This window comes from Pezoporus flaviventris, unplaced genomic scaffold (assembly GCF_033815535.1).
Source record: "Pezoporus flaviventris isolate CSIRO_AGI_PZ_B2104156 unplaced genomic scaffold, CSIRO_AGI_Pfla_v1 ptg000001l, whole genome shotgun sequence".
Taxonomy (NCBI): Eukaryota; Metazoa; Chordata; class Aves; order Psittaciformes; family Psittacidae; genus Pezoporus; species Pezoporus flaviventris.
Window position 1 is genome coordinate 26,134,205 of NW_026892549.1, and position 22,183 is coordinate 26,156,387.

The following is a 22,183-nucleotide window of genomic DNA, read 5'->3' on the forward strand; positions in this document are numbered from 1 at the left end:
ATTGGGTTGGTATGCCATCTTTTGTTGATAATTGGAAACTCTTGGATCTGACACAAGAAGTTAACAAATTCCCTGTACTTAGCCATATGTTTTAGAAGTTCTTGCAACAGCGATTTTCAGGTCATTTGACTGGCTGGAATTCGAGAAGAAACATATGGCTACTGCTTAGGTCCTGCCTTTGTGTTCTTAAAAGTATTGTTTCATAAACAGAAAAGAGTTCAGTAGTGGGTAAAATATTCATAGATGTAGCTGGAATTGTATCAGATATGCACAGAGACTCTTGAAAGTGTCTTTTTTAATTACCTACATTTGGAATTCTCTGAGCAGAGATATATCTCTCTCCCCAGTAAGGCAATTAAAACACTGAAAAGCTGTTCATCTTAGTTAAATCAAACTGCATGGCAATCTCATACTGAACACTTCTTGTGCGATTAAGAATAGAAAAAATCTTGCTAATAAAGAAATTGTGGATTTAGCTGCAACTTGCATTCTAATGAGCTGAGTAAAGCTATCACTTATAGACAAATAATTGAAGTGCTCATATGCATAGCAAAGATGACTGTTTTTTTAATATAGTGGCTACATCTGCTTTAAGACTATTCCAGTTTACAGTTCCAGTGGTGCTTCATATTAATGTTAAAATATTCTCTGGTGCCACCTAATGGTAAAATTATTCAGTTATCCATTGTTTATTCTTGCTTTAAAGTATTCACTACATTTATTATTGCACGTAGGTCCGTCAGGATCAGAGCTGTGGCTTGAATACACATAGCACAATAAATATCTCCTGACCCAAATTGCTTCCAGTCAAAACATTACTGTTAAAGGAAAAAGTACAGTAAACCCTATACTACTTCCTTTAACTGTTTTAACTGAACTGGTTTTTAAAAGGTTTGGATGCAAGCCTTAACCAAACCAACTCAGATTTGAATCAAAGCTGCATTTTGAAAATAACCCACAATTTTGTAAAAGACCAAATAAAAACCACAATATGCTGTTCACCATTACTCTATTGGGAACCAAAAGATAGGGATCAAAATTCAGATAGGGATCCTATGTTTGCGTCTAGATTTTTTTACTGCGTTCTTGCCACAATGTTGCTATCCCCTGGCCCTGCATGGTTTCCTGGAAGCAGAAAGATGCCTCTTTGAATGTGGGAAATACAGTATGGATGCATGGATGGCAATAATGCCACTCACTTGCACCATCTTCATGGACTCTTAAGTGCTTCAGAGCACAGTTGGCAGCTCTATAATGAATACACTCCACAGGGCAGAGAGTGTGCTGGAGAGTATACAAAGGGACCACTTGTAGCAGGTGAGGGTTGGTACAAGGCAAAAGACCAGCAAGCAAAAACAGATCTGGAAACTCTACAAAGCTTGCTGAGACTCTTGATGTCATGGTGTTTTGCTGTGACAACTTACTTACTTTTCTTAGGGAGTGGGTGGGGAACTATTCTATTGGGGGGGGGGGGGGGGGGCATAAATTCCTGTACCAAAGTGTATGTGCATATTTTGCTAAAGTCTGTAGAAAAAGATGCAAGTCTTTATTCTTACAAGAAGCTAGTGGGAGGGACAGTAGCAAAAGGATGTTGCAAGGTTCTACTTAAATGATTTCTCAATCCTCTGGAAAAGAATGTTCAGTATGTTTTGACTGATCAATTCTGCTATCACACATTTTCTGAATACCTGGTTAAGATGGAATTAATAGAGTTGGGGCAAATAAAGAGCAATACCCTAGAGACACGGAACAGTTTTATCCAAATAGTTTAAATATTAGGTTTGCTGCCAATTTCTGAAACTCAAAAGACTATTAAATAACTGAATTGTCATTTACTGTAGTCAGAATTGACTGTGCACAACACAACGTGAGCTGTGGTTTTCCACTCTAATGTCCTGTTTTGAGCTATAAACTTGCAGGGTTTTCTGGATGTTCTGAATCACCTTTCAGTTCTATCTTTGAATCTTTTCTTCAAGAATAGCTACCCTTGCAACAAAAACTATTTTGCATGAATAAGAGTTGTGATATCACTTGTAGAGTAGCTACATTTCAAAGTGAAACCATCTGCCTTTTTGCTGTAGAATAGCTGTGTTTTGGATAATAGTTGTCTTTGTAGCTAATTAAATTCCATTCTGGGAGAAAAATAAAGACTCACACCTTGCTTCTTTCTGTCAAGTATTCCAAAAAGTTGAGAATTGGTACCTATGTATAAGGTGAATAAAGTAGTTATAAAAGTAGCATTTTTTCCTTTGCTTAAGCATGACTAGGGAGGAAAATATTATGGGCCAAATTGTTTGCAGATGTAACTGTTGTGGTTTTGTTGAGTTACAGACAGATTTGAAAAGACTTTGTCCCACTAGGAGATATTATGTGCAAAGCACTTCTGATGGTCTAGCCAATTTGTGGGTCCTCGGTCTGAGCTGAGAAACTGGCACTATATGCTTTGGGGCATCTGGTTTTGAGGACTGTGCCACATTACAAACCCAGAGGGTTTGGCCCACTTATGAAACTAACTGCCTGAAACAAACCTTTAATTTTTTTTATTTTTTTTTTTTAGGTCAACCGAGTAATAAAATTGTGTTTCCTTCTCTGTGTTGTCAATAAAGAAAGGAATCCTTTTCTGTGGGTGGATGGCTGTTGTCCTCAAAGGCACTAGTCACTGACAGTAATGCTTAATATTGTTCCCTCTTTGGTTGGGATTCTTCTATGACAAAAAGGGCAAAGAATCCTCCAAGTTAAAAATTTCCACCATTTACAGTAAGCATCCTGAGGCCTCCTGATTGACATTGTAAGCAAACTGTTCTTGCTTTCATGGTTCTTCATGAATCTGCAGCTGACAATTCAGTCAAGAGTACTTTCAACTCCAAATGCTTAAAAATCATTAAACTGGGCCTAGGTTATGAGATTGAGATACTGTTAAGCCAAGCAGCTCATGCATACAAATACTTCCTGTATGTCAAGAATGGGAAAAGGTGAAGGAAGGAATTAACTAAATACAATTGTAGGGGTGCAGTGGATGAAGCATTAGGAGATGAGCCCTTGGTACCACTGCAGTGAACAGCAGTAGCTCTGCGTGTCCCACACAACTAATTATACGACAAAGTTGCAGACATCCTGGAAACACAGTGAGAACAAGCAATGCTATGCATGTTGTCAGTAGCTTCTTTAGCTCCTGAAATTATGGGAAACTCCAACCATCTACTTTTTTCAGTCTCCTTTACTTTTTTCATTTCTGAAACATCGTCTGAGTTATGATTTATGGCAAGTTTTTCCAGTCCTGCTCATGTTAATTTCTTCCAAGACAAGTTCAATGCGATTTGAAAGAATGGATTTATTTGTTAAGGAGGCTTGTGTGTGGCTGGGTGAATGTGTGGAGACAGTTTTAACTCTGTTCCTTAGTATTTCCTAAAGCACTCATTGCTCAGGGATGACTTGATATCTTGTCCAACTTCACATGAAGTTGTTTGAAGCATAGGTTTTATGAAAATGAAGATGAGCTCAGGAAGAGGCTTTACAGATTCTCACCTATGCATCTTACAAATGTACTTAGTATATCATATTATCAGTTAGGTGCATGCATAAGTATTGATTTGAAATAATTTTCCAAAGAGACGGTGCTCATCTTCAAGAGCCCTGAGTCCTCATTAGTGAGGCTTAGGAAACCAGTCAAGTTGTAGCTGTGCTTCTCAGCCATTTCTGAGAGATACACCTGTGAAACTCTCCACTTGGACATGATAGGAAGGTCTGCGCTCCTGTAACTGAAAGATCCACTCAAATAGCCAACATTAAACTTTCTAGTTAATTCTGTGGCCTTACAAGAGCCAGATCATGCCTTAAGCTCATAGTGGACATGTATCTAACCTGTTTAAAGCCATCACCAAGCTCTTCATGTCTCCACAGAAAAGTATGGGAGCGCACACAAATACTTTCTGTCTTTAAATTTGATGTTTTTCTCAACCATGGCACCACCTCAGCTGCGCTGTATAGTGTCACTTTGTTGCCAGGCTGGTTTTAACTTACGCCTCCCAGAAGAAAGTAGAAAGCAGAAGAGCTATACTTTAACTATTTGCTTCAAGGAACAGTTATGGTTTTGTGGGTTTTTTATGTATCTAATCTGTTAAATGTGAAATCCTCATCTTATAGGACATTACCTTAACAGTGTGTTGTCTGTGGTTATTTTCAGAGGCCTCTAAAGGGGACTCTCAGATTATTTCCATACAGTCATGGTCTCGGTACAGACAACATGCTGCCTGCTGAGTTCTTTTATTTGTGTGAATCACGAGCTACAGGAATACTAGGGGCTTAGTGGGTTTATATGCTGGCACTGAATCTCCAGAGACAGAAATGAATCAGTAGTGAAGCTCAATCTAGCACAATCTTCCTTTTGCTGGAAAGAGAATGAAAAAGTGATTAGTATCATAGTTATCACTGTGGTGCTGGTGCTTGGAAAATCCTACAGAAGGGTCAGGACTGATGTATCTCACTGGCAGCCTTTATTAGGGCTCCTGCAGAGCCCTGCTGAAAAATTAATGCCCTTCTTGTGAAATCTCTCTCCACGCAAAAAGGCTCCCAGAGTTGCAGGCAGCTTATAAAAATGGGAGCTCAGTGCAAAATGTGGATCCAGGCTGGGCCTTTCATTTCCTTAGAAGATTCTAACAAACTCAAATTTTACCTCATTACCTTCAGATTCTTCATGCTTCAGTTCCCACCCTGGCCTCTGAAGGTCTTCTTTCCCACCAGGTTCTGCTTTTAGAGCAAATTACCATAGGACTCGGAAAAAAACCCAGCATTTCAAACTGAGGTCCCAGGTCACCTTCGCGAAGCCCTGCCTGTGTCGCTCATGACCAATACCTGCAAAAAGAAACAGCAAGCTGGTGCTTGCTTCTTCAGTCTGTGCTGCTGCTAGCCAGTGGAAGGCTATCTTTGTTCAAACACTTTCATCAGTTTGAGGTAGAGGAGCAGTATTGGATGGAAACTTCCTCAGAAGTACAGTTTTCGGGGATGGCTCTTAGTCCCTGTAAGCAAATCCTCAGTCTCTCACAGAGGGCTCAAGATCAGTGACCAAATTCCCTGAAGAACAAACCCCTGAGAAATGGGTTTATTTGCCCCTGTCCCAGAGGACTGGTGAGACATCCAGCTCTGGTGCTGCTCAGGTGTTGCTGTCAGTGAGGCAGGGAAGTAATGTTCCAAAGAACCTCCTTTGTGGCAAGGGCACTACAGGAGAAGATACAGAGTTATCAGGAGGATGCCTGAGATCACAACTTGCTAGGCAGATCGTGTCTGAACTACCACTCCCCACTTAAACCTTGTGAAATCTGTGACTGCCCTTGACACCACTGTGTTTCTCTCTTTTGCAGGAGTTTTGGCCCCATCAGTGATGGCAGTCTTGAGCATCTTGGAGGAAGTGGAAATACTGGTGTCAGAATGCTTTCAGCAAGTGCCCATTTTCTTTTGTTCTATGGCTGTCACTTTTAATTTTAAACAAGAGCAACCACATGAATTTGGAACATTTGAAAGACTAAAAGAAATAAAATGTAAGCTCCTTGGATTTTTCTTGTATCTGTTCTTCCTTAATCTTATCAGCAACACGCTTGGGTTTTTCAATTTGCTGAAATATTTACTCCTGATAAGCCTTATCAAATGAGCTCTTTCCGCCTCTCATGCAGCCTGATGCTGCCCTCTTGCAGGCCTGGCAGCAGCACGACACTTTATGTGCTGACTGGGATGCTCAACCAAATCTTGGCAGCACTGCCTGCTGGAGTGGCAGTGGCTTGTGCCAGCAGCGCTTGTTAGCCCAGAGTCCTCTGGGCTCACCCTTGAGTTGTGCCACGCTGCTTTGCAGAAGAATGCAATGCAGGAGTGAGACGTGCATATTGTTTGCCTCTTCTAGAAAATGTAGCTGCTTTCTATGATGTTATTTCATAATATTCCTTGAGAGACTTGCCCAGGAAATAATCTGCTGTTTTGCAAGAGAAATATATTCACCTGTCTGTGCTTTGTTACCATTTTGATTTCTCAATCCAGCATGTGCCAAATAGGTAGCACTGAGCAGCCGTGCATCTTTGGTTCACCTTCACCCCCAAAGATACAATAATCTATTTTGTTTTGCCTGGGGTTTGTATTTTGCTGAATATTTTCACCTGCCAAGTCATCCATTTTTTTCTAAATGCCAGAGAGCTTCAGCTGCTTTAAGAGCACCTGAAAGCCTTTGGCATTTTGGGGTCACTGGTTTGGGCTTGCTGTCAGTGCTAATATTATTTGACTTTCAAAATTAGATTTTAAGCCTTGTGCAAAGCTGCATGTAGCCAGGATGTTTGACTGCAGTGTCATAAACTCATAAACTCTACCCACCAAACCCAACAACTAATAGTAATGAACCCAACATGGGGGTGATGTGTAGACATGTAAACAAACACATCATCTCTGTGTCTTTGAAAGCAGTTAGTGAGCAAGATTTCAGTCCAGCTAAAGTAGCAAGACTATTTTCAACATATTGCTTTAAGCTTGAAGCAAGTCTTCCAAGTGGGAAGGCTTTAGCCAGAAAAAAACATGCAAAGATGAAATAAATGAAAAGCTGTGGCTGCATCACTGCATGTACTTGTGGGCACATAGGGAACAATTCCTAAAAGGCTAACAGAACCACTTTGAAGGGTTTATTTACATTTGTTAGAAAAATAAAAGTAATAGGGAATGAATAAATGGGCTGTTAAATACAGGAGGAAAAAGGAATGATGAAACAGATGATTCTCAATGTCAGTTAAATATCAACGCATAAATGTTACCAGTCCTTGAACTCAGTGTCAGAAACCTCTACACCAGTTTTAGGCAGTAGTATCTTTCAAAGTGTATAACTTAAACAATCAATTACTGCCTTAAGTTAATTTTAAGGTTTCCAGTAATAGCAGTTTTATAAAATACTGGAAGGAGATGCTGAGGAGCCCCTTGTACTGGTTTGTAGCTTACAGGCATACACAGTGGCAAACTTAGAAGCCCATGCTTTGCTATTTCACTATTTCAGATACCAGAACCTCATTTCCAGAATGTAAGTAGTGATTTGTGAGGATGAGCACAGCAAAAATGGATGTGGATATGAAACCTGTTTTCTCTTACTACTTGCCCTCTTTATTTTTGGTACCTGACACCCCATTTTCCCATGTGGAGAGGTGGCTTAGCAATGGAGCAATTCTGTAAAAATGCTGGGAAGAGATGTATGGCCTCAGGCTTTGATCTCAGCTGTGACAGGTCTAGAGCTATGATAGCTGGAAGCGCACAAAAGCTGGCACCTACCACTGAACACTAAGAAAAATACTTTGGCCTGATGGTAACAATGTTGAGAACTTTAAATGATCCACAAAAGCAAAACATTGCTCTTGAAATGTTGTTCTTCATGAAGATATCTGCACATTCTACACATTCTATGTGACTCAGATTCAACGGGGATGGGTAGCAGATGGGAAGAACTGATGACAGCTTAGGGCAGGTTGGGCAGAAGAAAGTGGCTTCCCTAGAAATCCAGTAAGAAAGACTGCAGAAAGCATTAAGAAAGAAGGTAAATGTGACTTGGGAACTATGTATGACCAGACTGCAGCAGGCAAGCACTAGTCAAATGGGGTGGCAAGAAGATGGAAAGATGCCAAACTGCTTTGAAGAAGGACTTCTGGTTGTTGAAGACACATCTCCACACAGGTGCAGTCGGTAGGGGGTAGGAAGAGCACCAATGTCATAATGCAGCGCCTATGGTTTTGTTGTGGATAAAGCTCTGAAACTTCACTTCCAGGACAGAAGTCATCAAAGTGGCACTCAAAATAACTTTTAACACAAAGGCTGCCTCATAAGCAGGGTATGGGCATAAGTGAATTGAAAACAGGTTTGCAGTCTGGCGCACACAGGCAGAAACACAGTAGAAATATCAACAGAGAGGAATGTTCTCTGCTGCTCCTACAGACGTATTACAGACCATGGCTGACTGCACACGTAGGGGAAGTGGGCTGATACCTGGAGGGCAGGCTGCCTGCTCTGCTTATATTAGAGGCGATGGGTTGTGACAGAACAGCATGTTCCTCCCTATAGCCAGGCTCTCCCTCCCATGCGCAGGGGCCTTTGCTGATGGAAAGGCTGGTATGTGTGGGTGGCAGCTTCTCCTGTGAGTGAGGGACTAGCATCAGCTCTCCTAGCAGCAGCAGCAGCAGCCACTGCTCTGCTCGTGTCACAGCCCAGGCTGCAGGAGCGGGAAGTCGCGGTCTTCAAAGCTCCCCTCTGGTCTCTGCCTCAGCCAGTCCTCTATGTGTGGCAGTAGTGAGGGAGAGGTGAAGGGGAGCTGGTAAAGCTGGGAGGAGGAGGAGAATCTCTTGGCTCTTCCCAAAGTCCTCCTGAAATATCTGTTGACCTCCAAACCTGCCCTTTTTTCCCTCCAGATATTAACTGTCAGTCAGCTCAGTGCTACACCAAGCTTTCACTGCTCACCTCTGACGGCTCAGCTCTCCTGCCCTCTTCCAGACTCTCCTTTTTGCCCTTCCTGAGAACCTCTTGCCTACAACCTTAAACTAAAGTTTTGCTGGGAAGTCTAAAGTCAGTTCTGTTATGAAAGATGTATTTTCTTAGAGGCACTGGTATCAGGCAAGGTGCCAATGTATCTTCCTCTTCCAAGTGACATTTTTGTGGCGTTTGTGTACAAAGGGCAAAAGCAAGGGTTAATGCTCTGACCAGCTGAGGGCAGTGGATTAAGAATATATTGCATCTGCAGTTAAACAGATCTTCCTGTTCCTCCTCTATCATTAGTCTGTTGTTACTACAGTCATTTGTAGGGCATCTAAGTGAAGTTCATCCAGAATAGAGATGCTTGAAATCGAGAAGGAAAGCAGAATAAATCATGAAGATTTCCAAGCACAGATGACATCTGTTGCTCTTTGAGCTCAGACTACGTGAGTGCATGATGACTTCTCATGTGACTTGGCTGTAGCCATCAGTCCTCATCCTGTGAGGTGGCTGCAAAATGGAGTCCCTGACCAGTGTTGGTCATCAGGATATTTGATGGCTTCATATTCTTTCTGTAGTCTTTCCTAAAGAAGTAAATTTCATGCAAATTAAGAAAAAGACCAACAAGCAGGAAAATTAGGAAGTTTGCAGGAGTGATTGGGTGGTGAAGAGAAGGCTTGCTTGGAAAGAAGGCAGTGCAGCTGCCAGCCTGTGTAATTAGCCAAAAGGCCTGCGGAGTGTGGAGAGGAGGTCACAAAGTGCACAGCTTCTGCCATGGCACTGATCAATACAGAGTAGTGCCTGCAGGAATGTAAAGCCTAGCCAAAGCCCAGATATTGCAGCTGATCCTGTGTGAAGGCCAGAACCCTTCTGGGCTAGTGAGTCTGCTAATATATAGCATGCACTGTACAGAGTGCACAATTCTGTGAAGGCTTTGGAGAAGGAAATGCATGATCCTCTGCACAGAGGACTGACTCAGTCCTTGTGAAGTGCATCTGAGTATGCTGGGAGGTAATAATTATTACCTCAGAGTAAACCAGAACCTTGATGACAAAGAATTGCAAGTGAACTTCTGAAATATACATTAATAGAATTAATCATCTGTATCTTTGCTTAGTGTAACTGTAGAGGAAAGAAAATTATGGCAAGCAAGAGTTCTTTGGTAACCTCTGGGTCAGTTGATCTATCATATCTCCTTATATGTAAATTCCAGTCCTGCCATGAGCTTATGTTCAAAATATTTTTCTGCTGATAATTGAAATTGAGCATAAGGAGGCTTTTAAGAGTTGTTGGTTTGTTTTTTTTTTTTTTCAAATTTTCTTTATAGTGTCTCTCTTGTCATCTGAGGAAGATAATAAAGGAAAAAAGACAACGAAAAAAGTGTTTGTCAGGATTTTTACTACAAATATTTTCCTTCTATGATATTTAATACAAAACCACATTTAATTTTTACTAAAACCATTCATTGATAAAGGCTGGGTTAAGGATATAAAAAGTGAGTATTTTACACTCAGGAGTCACACAGTAATAGATCTGGGTTTGATATCAGAGACTATGGATAAAAACCTCATTTCTGTGGCCTGATTCCTTACATGCTACTTTCCTCAATGGACAACAGCATAGCAGTGTGTATATTTCTCAGGAAAGCTGGATCCAGAGCTAGTTCCTGGGCTGAATGTTGTCTGTTTCTAAACAACCACATTTTCTCTATGGAAATGAAAGCCAAGCAAGCATGCAGGTGATAGAGGAAGATGTATTTCAGCCTGCTTTACTGAAGGCGTGGAGCTCTATACCAGTTCCATTCCTTTTCATTAATTTCTTTTTTGTCTCCATCCATGTTCAAGCAGTGGGGAAGTTCAGCTTCTCAAAAGCAGCTTGACTGTGGTGTCACTCAGTTCCTCATTAGCAGATGCAGTTACAAAAGGTAGAAAACTCTCTGGGACTTTAAAATAATGATGTGTGCTTCTTGAGACGCATTTCCCGTCACTTCTGTATTGGATTTCAGAAGCTTTTTAGGTAACCAATCCATTTCTCATGAGTGTCATTGTGGGTGTTTTATTTCCATGTGCACAGAATTGTCTTGCAGGTCTGTTTTCAATGTCTGAATGAGTCAGCTGAGAGGAAAAAAAAAAACTTAAACAGGAAAGAAGATGCAGAAGTAAGCATAATAATCTAGACAAACAAGAGGTTTCCTCCTTAGAATCTCACAGCTTTAAATCTTTTGCGTGTCAGCATAATTTAAACTGCACAAGCTATGGCATTGATTGGCATATATTTTGATAATAGTCTTCATTCATTCACTGCAAAACATTTCTTTAAAACCTTCAACATTTTTTTCTGGTCTTCACAATTTTGCTGTGATATCTGATGGGGAAGCCAGATGGCCCAAAGAGATATACATCAAACAGGTAAAGGGTCCCTGCATCCAGCCCTTTGATGGTCTCTGTGGTGACAGCTCGCTGAAGATTTATATCATAGAAATGCTTGCACAGCACTTTCTCTGACTTGGGTCGAGATTCAGGCCCAGAGCACCTGTCCGCGCTCTGCAGTTCCGTCCAGACCTGATGTTCTTCAATCCTTTTCTTGTACACACAGTACTTGCTCTTCTCTTGTGTTCCTAGCCAGGCAATAGTGACAGAGTTGCAGGTCCTCAGTTTACTGAAGGACTTGATTTTTAAGCTGTCTGGAAGAAGTGGGAATAAGGGCTTGTGGGAATGGGTTGACACCTGTACTTTCACAGAAGAGTTAAGCTCCTCTGTGGAACTAAGCTGCACCAAATATGTGTCCAGCAGCTTTCCCTTCAGTGAGAAATACCTCAGCCCTGAGATGTTTTCCGATGCCACTGGTTTACCATTCTTAATTATCTGAACCCGTATTTGGCCACGACACAACTGAAAGGTGAATTGTATTTTCTTGTGCCTTGCCTGGTACTGCAGGCTGTAGAATTTCTGCTTTTTCCCATCTAGGACAACCTGAATCATTTTCCCATCTTTCAGCTCCCTCACCTTAGGTTCAGGTTCTTCCAGGGTTCTTGCAAATGTCCCAGTGTAAGCAGCACTGGCGTTTGTGAGGAGATTGACAACAAAAACATCAAAGTAATACTGGGTGCTGGGGCTGAGATTGGGCACTGTGTAAGTGTTCTTGGTACCCATGCATATCTGCCTGACTTCCCCACTACTCACTTTGTTGATGATGCTCAATTCGCTTTTGGACAATATCATCACCTGCTGCGGTTCAAGAAGATATGGAGAGAGAGACAAAGCTAATGTAGGTGGCAGTTTCATTCCAGAGGATCTGATTGCTGTCTCAGCAGCACATAAGCTCTTATAGTTGTGCTTTTCATTAACCAGAAGACAGTACTGAATGTTATCTCTATGTTGCAAGACAGAGGGACTGTGTTTCCAGGTTAGAGTCACAGTTGTATGCCCAATGCCAATAACATCTATCCGCGGATCCATTGGAAGTTCTGGATAGAGGTGCCCAGATGTTGTGTCAGTTGTTAAGTACACAGTAATGTGCGTGTCTCGCTCAGTGGATAAGAACTCTAGCATATAAAGGGCAGAATGAGAAGACATACCCATGTAAGTCTCTACAGAATTTCCTTTATAGTTAAAAATCGTGGTCACCATGCTTGGAGCCTTCTGAAACATTGAGACCTCTTGTGTGCCATGATCACCTGCAGGCAAAAAGCAGACTTGTAGCTTTTTTTTTAAACAGATGTGAAATGAAGCACACTGCATAGCTTCTATTGTTCATATGTCAGGGAACATCATATTTTCTTCTTGAAGACAATTATAACTAAAAATTCTTTTTGCTACTAGCAATTTATTAAAATAAAAATTGAATAGCTTTTATTTTAGCAGTGCAGTTGTAGAATTCTGTTTTCAAAAGGACAATAATTATAAAACCACAACTTGCAAAAGCTTGACTTGCATTGTCCCTGATGTCCCTATAATTTTCTTCTTCCAATGGCTGTCTCTTCATGTACTTTACTTCAAGGAGACTCATACTTTCTGTGAAAGGGGGTTGCTTTGGTTTAGTTTTGTGTCATCATCTCTTGTGAAGAAGGAAAACTTATCACTTCAAAGGAACGTATTTGAACTCCTCAGTAAGGTGTACCTGCCTGACAGGTAAGAACTTGTTAAGGGTAGCTTTCAGATTTTAGTTTGAAAAGTTAATTCAAAAAATCATGAAAGAGAATGGAATTTCCTTTTAGGCTAAAGGCAGCTTAATGCCCAGTGCCATGGTAGATAGCATTCCAAAAAAAATAAACAGCCAAATCTTCTCTGCATTGCTGTAGGGAGCAAAATGATAGGTTGAAGTGGCCTGAGCCACAGAAAAAGAGCTGAGGTAGCAAAGGGAAGTCTGGGCCAGTACAAATGGTTTATGAAGCTGATCTGTTTTTGTGGAGCCCTGAAGACACAGGGTTTCTCCCAAATATTAATCTTAGACTTTGGCATTTAATCCTTAATTTACTTGACTCGACTGCAAAATCCCATGGGCCCCCCATGCTTTACTCATGGAGACAGAGATGTCCTCTTCAGCCCATGTCAGTTCACAGGAGAAGAAAGCATGAGTTGTTTAAGCTTTCAGGGAATTTCCTGTAACACAACTCCTTAAGAATAGCTTACGCTTTCTTTGTCTCTCCTTAGGCAGACTGAAGGTCTTACCTCGTTCTGCTTTTCCAAGGAAACTTGCTGAAGCCTTGTGCACAAGTATGCTCCATTCGATGGGAACATCACAGGGGGTCACGGTTATTGTGAAAGGTTCAAGAGCTCTGCCTTCCTCCAAAGCAAAGTAATACCTGTAAATGTAGATTAAAACCAGAGGGAAAGTGTTAGGAAATTCAAGTCTACTTGAGACTCCTTGGAATCAGCCATTCTGGTGTGGGTCACTCCACTGTAGGTAGAAATTACTTGTCACTTGAGGTTCATCAACACAAGGGGATGATGAATGTCTGAAATCTTCAACTGTGGGAAGAATACTTAGTGTGGGCTTTCTTCTAATCCATAAATATTTGCTGAAATATTTATCCACTTGCCATAGGCAATATTTTTCCCACTTTAAGATATATTATTGTATTCCAGAGGGACCTTGACATGCTTGTAAAGTGGGCTGATGCCAGCCTTATGAAGTTTAACCATGACAAGTGCAAGGTCCTACACCTGGGTCGGAGCAATCCCAGGCACAGCTACAGGTTGGGCAGAGAAGAGATTCAGAGCAGCCATGCAGAGAAGGACTTGGGGGTGTTGGTCAATGAGAAAATGAACATGAGCCAGCTTCAGTGTGCGCTTGCAGCCCAGAAAGCCAACGGTATCCTGGGCTGCATCAAAAGGAGCGCGACCAGCAGGTCAAAGGAGGCGACCCTGCCCCTCTACTCTGCTCTCATGAGACCTCACCTGGAATATTATGTGCAGTTCTGGTGTCCTCAACATACAAAGGACATGGAAGTGTTGGAACAAGTCCAGAGGAGGGCCACGAGGATGATCAGGGGACTGGAGCACCTCCTGTATGAAGACAGGCTGAGGAAGTTGGGGCTGTTCAGCCTGGAGAAGAGAAGGCTGTGTGGAGACCTCATAGCAGCCTTCCAGTATCTGAAGGGGGCCTATAGGGATGCTGGGAAGGGACTCTTCATTAAGGACTGTAGTGACAGGACAAGGGGTAACGGGTTCAAACTGAAGCAGGGGAAGTTTAGATTGGATATAAAGAAGAAGGTATTTACTGTAAGGGTGGTGAGGCACTGGAATGGGTTGCCCAGGGAGGTTGTGAATGCTCCATCCCTGGCAGTGTTCAAGGCCAGGTTGGATGAAGCCTCGGGTGACATGGTTTAGTGTGAGGTGTCCCTGCCCATGACAGGGGGGTTGGAACTACATGATCTTAAGGTCCTTTCCAACCCTAACAATTCTATGATTCTATATATTATATATATTATTTCAGTACTTACCTGGTTATTTTGGATGGTGGATATGATTAAACTGTATACCTTTTAGATAACTACCAGCTGGCTAACTCTGGGGAATTTGGTGTGCTTTTCCCCAGGATTTCCTTACTGGAGTTCAGTGAAACCTCTTAGAGCCTATCTTCCCTCATATGTGCTTACATACTTGGATCTTCCTGGGTATCAGATAAAGTGGGTGTAACAGAATGGTTTTAGCCAGTCCTGAACATTATCAGACATCAATGGCAGTTTTGGAACAGGCCAGTCCTAAACTACTTGCCTTCATGACAGAAGCTGCTGCGTGTAAGCAGTACAAAGCGACATCTGTCTACTCTTAGGTTTTGATTCCAGCCTCCTGCCTCATTCCTTTGGTTTTCTGTTTATTTCTGTTGTTTTGGTGTATGTGGACTGTATACAGACACAGAAATGTTTCCACTTGTGTCACTCACTCTGCAGTTAAATGAAGGCAATTCAAGGGGTTTTATTCGGCAGTGAGACAAGCCTAGTCATTATGGACAGATCACGTGAGCCTTGAGGTCTGGCTTACTTTCAGGGTATGGCTACTGGGCCACAGTCAAGCTTCACTGGAAACAGTTTCACATTCTTGAGTCTTTTACTTTAAGCCCAAACTTGTCATCTCTGGGTTTCCTGTTTGGGTGGCTCTGGGGTTCATAAGGTCCTTACCTGATCATGCTAAACTGAAGGGGGTTTGGCTTCCTGATTTCAATCTTAATGTTATGCCACAAGAGCACAGTGAAATTAACTTTTCTTTGAGATTTCAATACTCACTTTCTTTTAACAAGGAGAGCTCCTAGTTTTGCTCTGGTGAGCATTGTCACATTATATAACATGTGTCATGTTCTGGTTTCTTTCTGCGCAATGCATATCAAGACTGAACCATCTGGCTCACCCTCTGCTCCATGGCCACTCCACTTGGGTGTGGATCTGTACATGTTGGTCACTGTCCAAAACGGAGTCTGATTAAACCACTTGAAGTGTGTGTCTTCCCAAACAAGCAAATTGGTCTTTGCTACCCAAGATGCAGTGCCAGTTGTAATATCTGGATCATCTACATATCTAGATATGGCAGAAAACATTGTAGGTATTTTGGGGAAGTGAAGAATCTGTGGAATGTCTGCATGCAAAACTCTTTTGATTTTAGCAAGCTTTAGTGCCATTCAACTAAACATTTCCAGCATACAGGACATTGGCAGACGTTTTTTAGTAAGAAGCCTGGGCAGATATTCTACTGATTTTGGGGATAGTTAATTTGCTAGGTAAAATTACTGTATTTTACAGTGAACGTATAACTACTGATATGTCTGCAGTTCTGAAGCCAGGCTGTTTGTGATACAACTGTTTACTGCTGGAGCCCGCTCACTTTGTGTCAGCTCTGCTACTGCTCTGACAAACACCATAAAAACCTGCCTGAAATGCGTACATGCACCTAAACTTCATCTCAGAGGCTCGTTCCAGATTCTGGGCAATGGGATGACACTTAAGCATGACAGCAGTGGAGCATTTCTCTGGAAATTCAGTGTACACCGATAGAGCTTTGCACGTGCAGAGCAATTCTTGTACTGGTAGCATGCAGCTATCAGTGTCATAAGAAGTATCTGAGACTAGAAGTGATTGATTTGATCTTACCTCTTAGGTATGTCCTTCAGCAGGTGAACTGTAGTTTCCTTACCATCAGCAAGTATCAGGGAGTGGTAGAAATTGAAGAGATTGGTGTTGAAGCTCTGGTGGGAGCTGGTGGTGGGTGCTTTTATGGAATGACACAAACAAGCCACCATGAGAAGGTGGAGAGGCTGATAAAACCAGAACCAGAACATCTTCAGTACTGCAAAGTGAAATGGCAAAAGTGAATGGAAACGGCTGACTTGGAAGCAGTGAAAATAACCAGTGACCCTCTCTTTCTGTTCTTTTCTTGCTATGAATCATAATTACAGCAAGCCAGACACACAAACAGTGCCGGTCTTCAGTTTGCCAAATTGCTTGAAGTTTGCAAAGAAACATTTCTTAAAGAATTTCTCTGCGAAAATTTGATGTCATAAGCTTCTATGAAGTTTTTTATTACAGAGAGATATAGTCAATATAGCACAAGTGCAATATTACATGACAGTTATAAAATTACTTTCACTGCTAACAAAATGAGTGAAGAATTAAATTTAAAATATTTTTCCTAGCTTATAATGTTGAATTACAAATGAATTTGCTAAATTTCAAGGCTGGGTTATTTGTAATGGAACTGTCACTTTCAAACTCAAAGGAGGTCGCTATATCCCAAACACTGCTTCTGCTGTTCTGTCAGAGATTATTTATTTTTTTTTCATCCATTGTGACTGTAGGTATGCATAGAGAGGGGGATCAACATAACTTACTCAGAGCAGTGTAAGATACTGTTTGGTGAAAAATGGAGAATCCTGGATAAGAATCCCTAAACTGATATTTAGGATATTTTAAGCTCTTCTTCTCATGTAAAAGAAGACTTTATTGCTGTAGGGCAGCTGGATAAATCATTTAGAGGTTTTTGTTTTGCCTTTCCCACCTGCATCACTTCCAGCCCATCTAAACATTTGCTGCTCACTGAAACTACAGCAGCTCTATTGTATTCACTCTGTTAAGAGATATTTTATTTAAAAAAGCATGTATGCCCCTTCCTTTTGACAGGAGGTTTTATTATCAGCTTTGTATCTATGAAGGAAATGTACACAGTCTCAAAAATCATCTCTGTCATTACATCTACCATCACAGCTGTCATTATTTAAACTGCTGTGTACTTTGCACAGAGCTACACAATAGTTAGGACAGTTAGGACAAGAAATTTTCACAGTACACTACTATGTGAGATTATTTATTATCCTTACAACTTTTTTGTCTGCCACATCTAGTTCCAGAAAGCGAGTAAGGTGCAAAAGTGGAAAGGCGAGAAGAAAGGCATAGACGTTTAACACAGGTGCCAAGCTGTAGCTCAGGGATTTGGAAAGCAGAGGGAGCTCTGTGAGCAAGATCCTTTTTTTGAGGAAAAAGTAGCTCATGGCATCTTACAAGCAGCAAGCAGTAAAGATCCTGTTTAAATCTGATTATTGGTTAATGATAGAGGAGAACATTAAAGACAAAGTCTCAATCCTTTGTAAGTTTTATTCGTTTCTGAGCTCAGCCCTTTCCTCATTATGCCTGCAAATGTGCAGAAGATCTTAGGTAGTCAAAATATCTACAATTCAGCAGATCTGCTGTCCATAACAATTAAAGTGATTTTATAAAAGGACCAGTTCTTTTATAAATATTTCAAACATGTACATTTAAACATAGCATTGAATACATCTGAAGATTTTGCTCACAGGATTTGTTTTCATCTGTGATTCCCAAAGTAAATCACATCTTTAGTATCAGGGAGATTATTATTGAAATTAGCGCTACCAGGTTATCTAAGTCTCAATACTTGACATCCTAATAAAGTTAAGATATTATCTTCCTCATTGTAATGTTTTTATCCCCTGGCTAAATGCAAGATTAAACAACCATCTGAACAAGTTGAAAGAATAGTTAACATTACTATATCAATTCCATTTTTAATGTTCTTATAAAAGAGCTTTACTTACAACTCTGAGTCACTTTGCCACTTTGTTATTTTTGTAGTCTAATTACAGCTTACAGATTCAAAATATAACCCCAAATATTTTGTTTTACCTTTGACAGTGGAATCTGAGTTGCTCCGTGCTTCAGAGAGGATTCAAAAAAAAAAAAAAAAAGCCTTTCTGCTGCTTAAATGACAACAGGATCTTGCAAACCGCGCTGATATCACAGCTGCTCAGCTTTTCTTGACCAGGAAAACAAACAAGCCAAGCAAGCAACCAACCTATAATCAGCTTATCCCAAAGAGAACATCATCCTAAAGGCTGATTTCACTCAATTACACAAACAGTTTACTCTCAGACACTTGGAAATATGCTACATAAAAAAAAGCTGTGCTTACCTATTGTATTCCTGGCCAGATGATACCCAGACTGCTCTCTTTCTTTGCTGAAAAAGTATGAAATAAAACAACATAGACTTTTCAGATCTCTGTAGGCAGATGAAAACCAAAACTGTGCAACCAGTTTAACAGGACAGAACTGATTTTTCCATATGGCTCCTGAGCAGACATAGTGACTAAAATGCTTACAGCTTTTCAAGAAAAGAAAAGAAAACAGAAAAAAAACCAACCCAACAACACAGAGTTTTGGTATTATCTTATGTTGGGTGTTTTAAAAGGGTATTTTAAACTTGTGTAAATTTGAAAACTTCAAAGTCCTGATTTCTGCCTTTTCAGTTCTAGAGTTCCTTGTGGAGGGCTGTGAAGCAGGTTCAAGTGTGCTGCCTCCAGACAGCAGGACTTTATTCCTGCACAGAGTGTCAGCCAGACTGTTAGAGCAGCCTAATCCCAGTGGTGGCTGGCCAGAGAGCAGGTCTTTGACAGAAATGCGCAGAAAGGAGGAGGGGGTGAGATGGAAAGAGCAAACACTGTTAACCCTTGTTTGCCCTTAATACGAACCAGCCAGGGGCACACTAGTCTCCTCCAGAAAACTAGTGCTGCATTAGCAGCTTGATGGCCCTTCCATGGAGCCATGAGATCTCCTCACTCACAGCATTGCAGAAGTTTCTGGTAGTTTCAGGTGTATTGTGTTTCTGGTGTGTCTTTTATGGTCCAACAGGTGCTGGCTGGCTTACAGAAAGACGGAAAGGCTGAAAAGCTGCAAAGGAGGGAATGCTCGGCATTTTTTAAGCAGACTGGAATTAGTGACTTTTTGAAGACTGACAGGAACCTACTGAATAGAGCTGAGCAGATTTCTTGGCTTGCAGAGGCTGTGTAAGAAAGAAACTCCAAAAGCGTATGGGCTGGGGCAGTATTTCTGGTGTGAATGTATTGTGGTTGAGGGAGCAGGCACGAAAAGTGTGCATGGGAAATGGCTCACAGCAAGTGCAAACAATTGGGGTTACAAAGCAGTTGTAATAAGCCATGGTCCTGAAAAGGCCTGCTCCTGCTGAATGAGAATGGTGTATGGCCAGGGTTCACGTGCTGCTTGTACTTCTTGGCCTGAGATGTCATGAAAGAAGCCCTGAGATCATCCCTGTTGCGATGTCTACTCAGCCTCAAGTCTGCTTAGAAAGGCAAGCCCCAGAAAGCTGCATGAGCTTCTATTCAGATACTTTGCAGGGGGCAAAGACAGAGTATGTGAGAGAGGCTGGGCTTTTAACAAGAGTCTCTTGTTCAGTGTTTGAGTGAATTGCAGTATCCCGTTGCTGTTGTCTCCCTGAATTTGGAGATGTATTATGTAAGATTTCCTGAGGTGAAAAGCTTGCTAAGAAGAGGGGCAGGTGAGGAAGAAGTAGAAAGAGGCTTCAACAGATTCTACATAGCGGATTTTAATGAAAATGTAAATTTTCTCCTCAGCTAATGTAATGAGGAGAAATATTTGCACTGTTTCTCTCATTGCAGAAGATGGCAGGAGTAATTATGATTTTGTTCACCAAACACCTGCTAAAAATGTTTGCAGGAAAGCTTTGCTGAGCAATTGGGCTTTTTAAAAATGGACAGTGTGTGGGAGCTTTGATACAGGCACTGTACGGTCACAGTGTTGGCACTGTGAGGATAGGAAGGGACACTTCAAGATGTTTGCCTGACAACTAGGGAAAGTAGGGTAGTAAGCAAATAGGGTCTTTCAGCTAAACTGTCATTCTGGTGTGAAGTCCAGAACAGGTAGTGTCTGAGTAACAGACATAGAAACTAATGAAAATATAAGCACCTAGCCAAAAGCAAACGATTCTCCTAATAGAAGAGAAGCATGAGAAAAAGTGCTGTAAAGTCCAGTAAATTCCCAGAGCAGGCCTGGATGGAAGGAAATGTAGGGCGGAAGAGGATGCTTCCAAAATGTGTACTAAAACCAGGGCATGAGAGAAAAGATATTGGTGGTAACACAAGTGCAGGGACTACAGTGTGATTTTCTGAGATTTGGAGGGATCTGTGGGTGGAAGTAAGCAGTGTTGTAAAGTAGATCTTTGGCTAGGGCTCAGGAGCAGATGTCACTCGTGTTTGGTAAAATCCCTAGTCAATATGGACACAGTGGACACATTTTTTAGAGAATGGATGTACTCAGTGCCTCATTCTCCCTGAAACTCTCCACTGACATCAAGACAAGCCATTTCCCAGGGCATAATTCAGCTAATTCAGCTTCTAGGGAAGGCAACGGGAGTCTTTCTGTTGGCCATCATTTCAGTTACATTACTCCAAATGTTTGGAGAAGCACTCTGTCTCCTGCTGAGTAAACTATGAGCAAGGCTGTCAGGTGAAAGAGGCTGACAAGATGGTTTAAGTATGGAAGTAGTCCAGTTCTTCTCACAATAGTTTGTCACATACTTCCCACTTGTGTGTTTACAGGCTTTGCTGGAGCAGGATGCTTGTTCATAAATTTAGAGTTCCACTGAAGTAGTATCAAAGGAAAAAACAATATTCTCTATGGAGCAAGTTAAGAGCTAAATTCATGACTCATATAGCTTGAATGAACTCACTGGAGTTACAACAGGGATATATCAAACCCTCGGTTTGGCACAAAATTGATACAGCAGACTTTTCACTAGAAAACTGTAATCTGTAATGAATAGGCTCTGCTGCACTTCAGAGCTCAGTCAGTGACTTCAGGAGATATTATTTTTGTCCCAGCCCTGCTGGCCATCAACACCTTTCATAAATGCAAGAGATGACCACCTTTGTCACTAGAGGTTTGGTTTATATTCTGTTATGTAGTTGCTCTGCTAAAAGATCAGTAAGTCTGAAAACAAAGGAGCTTTGTTGAAATGGCAGCAAGAAGTCAAACCATCAAGGATTTAGCTTGAAGCTCTCTAAGACAATTCAGATATGTGTTCTTCTGGAACTGCAGTCCCAGTTTCTGTATTCAGGTGAGGGATTCTGCAAGTCAGAGGAGCATTCCATGGTCCTGACAGCACTCCTGACAGCACAGTGTCCCACAGCACTCTCTGCTTGCAGCATTTGGCTGCTCCTTTCACAGCATGCCTTACAAAAAGATGCTCCGAGTGCCTCTATGAGCTGTGCAGCTGGTCCTGGCTTGCCCCACACAGTTCTCTGATAACTGTATCACACTGCTTTGTACTTGGTAGGGGGGATGCAAAAAGTTGACCACATTTCTGATGAGGCAGTTCCCCTGACCTGGCAACCTTGAGATGGTAAGGTCACCTTCATCAAGAAATTGTATCTATGTGAAGGGCGAAGAGAGCTCCAGTCCCTCCGATTAGTATGACACATAAGAGAGCAGTAACAGCACTGTGCAGTCTTCCCATCCACCACCCAGCTGGATCAGGCCCTGGCTGTAACTGCAATTACTCAAACACAGACAACTTTCCTGCACTCCCAGCCCTGCCCAGGGAGTTCTGGCCCATGAAACTCTGTAAGCACATTAAAAATGCATGGGGAAACAGAAATATAATATTTCAGTTATGAGGCAAGTCATATTCTGCTTTTCTGTCTTTTACACATGCACACTTATATCATATGAATAACTGAATTGAAATTGTTAATCTTTCTGCCTGCAAAATACCTTTTTAACTAACTAGCTTTTATAAACTATCTTCATAGCCCTGGGTGGAAGTGGCTATGGATGTTTGACGTCTTGAAAATGTGTTCCATGTCAGATCTGCAGGGGGAATTACAGCATCCAAATACTTTTTGTATTTTTCATGGCTGTAAGTTACAATATTTTCCTCTTGGCAAAA

General features: G+C 41.5%; 1 protein-coding gene across 2 annotated transcripts; it reads right to left on the minus strand.

The window, feature by feature from the left end:
• Positions 1 to 10,109: 10,109 nt before the first annotated feature.
• On the minus strand, positions 10,110 to 18,870 carry LOC133267174 (protein NDNF-like). 2 transcript variants are annotated; one of them, XM_061449256.1, is made up of 4 exons: positions 18,393 to 18,870; positions 16,061 to 16,256; positions 13,146 to 13,279; positions 10,110 to 12,151 (listed from the first exon to the last, which is right to left on the minus strand). In XM_061449256.1, exons 2-4 carry the CDS (start codon positions 16,246 to 16,248, stop codon positions 10,800 to 10,802), a joined length of 1,674 nt encoding a protein of 557 aa, XP_061305240.1. In that variant the 5' UTR covers positions 16,249 to 16,256; positions 18,393 to 18,870; the 3' UTR covers positions 10,110 to 10,799. The 2 variants fall into 2 exon arrangements, with proteins under 2 accessions (XP_061305240.1, XP_061305248.1); XM_061449264.1 differs by lacking the exon at positions 18,393 to 18,870 and adding an exon at positions 18,107 to 18,189.
• Between the last annotated feature and the right edge of the window lie 3,313 nt (positions 18,871 to 22,183).

What these genes read in the sequence shown, in the direction of transcription:
- LOC133267174 (XM_061449256.1), bottom strand. Translation starts at nt 16,248, where the DNA reads ATGTTCTGGTTCTGGTTTTATCAGCCTCTCCACCTTCTCATGGTGGCT. An exon ending in CTGAAGGACATACCTAAGAG is followed by an intron (nt 13,280 to 16,060) that starts GTAAGATCAAAT and finishes CTACATTTACAG; the next exon opens with GTATTACTTTGCTTTGGAGG. An exon ending in CCTTGGAAAAGCAGAACGAG is followed by an intron (nt 12,152 to 13,145) that starts GTAAGACCTTCA and finishes TTTTGCCTGCAG; the next exon opens with GTGATCATGGCACACAAGAG.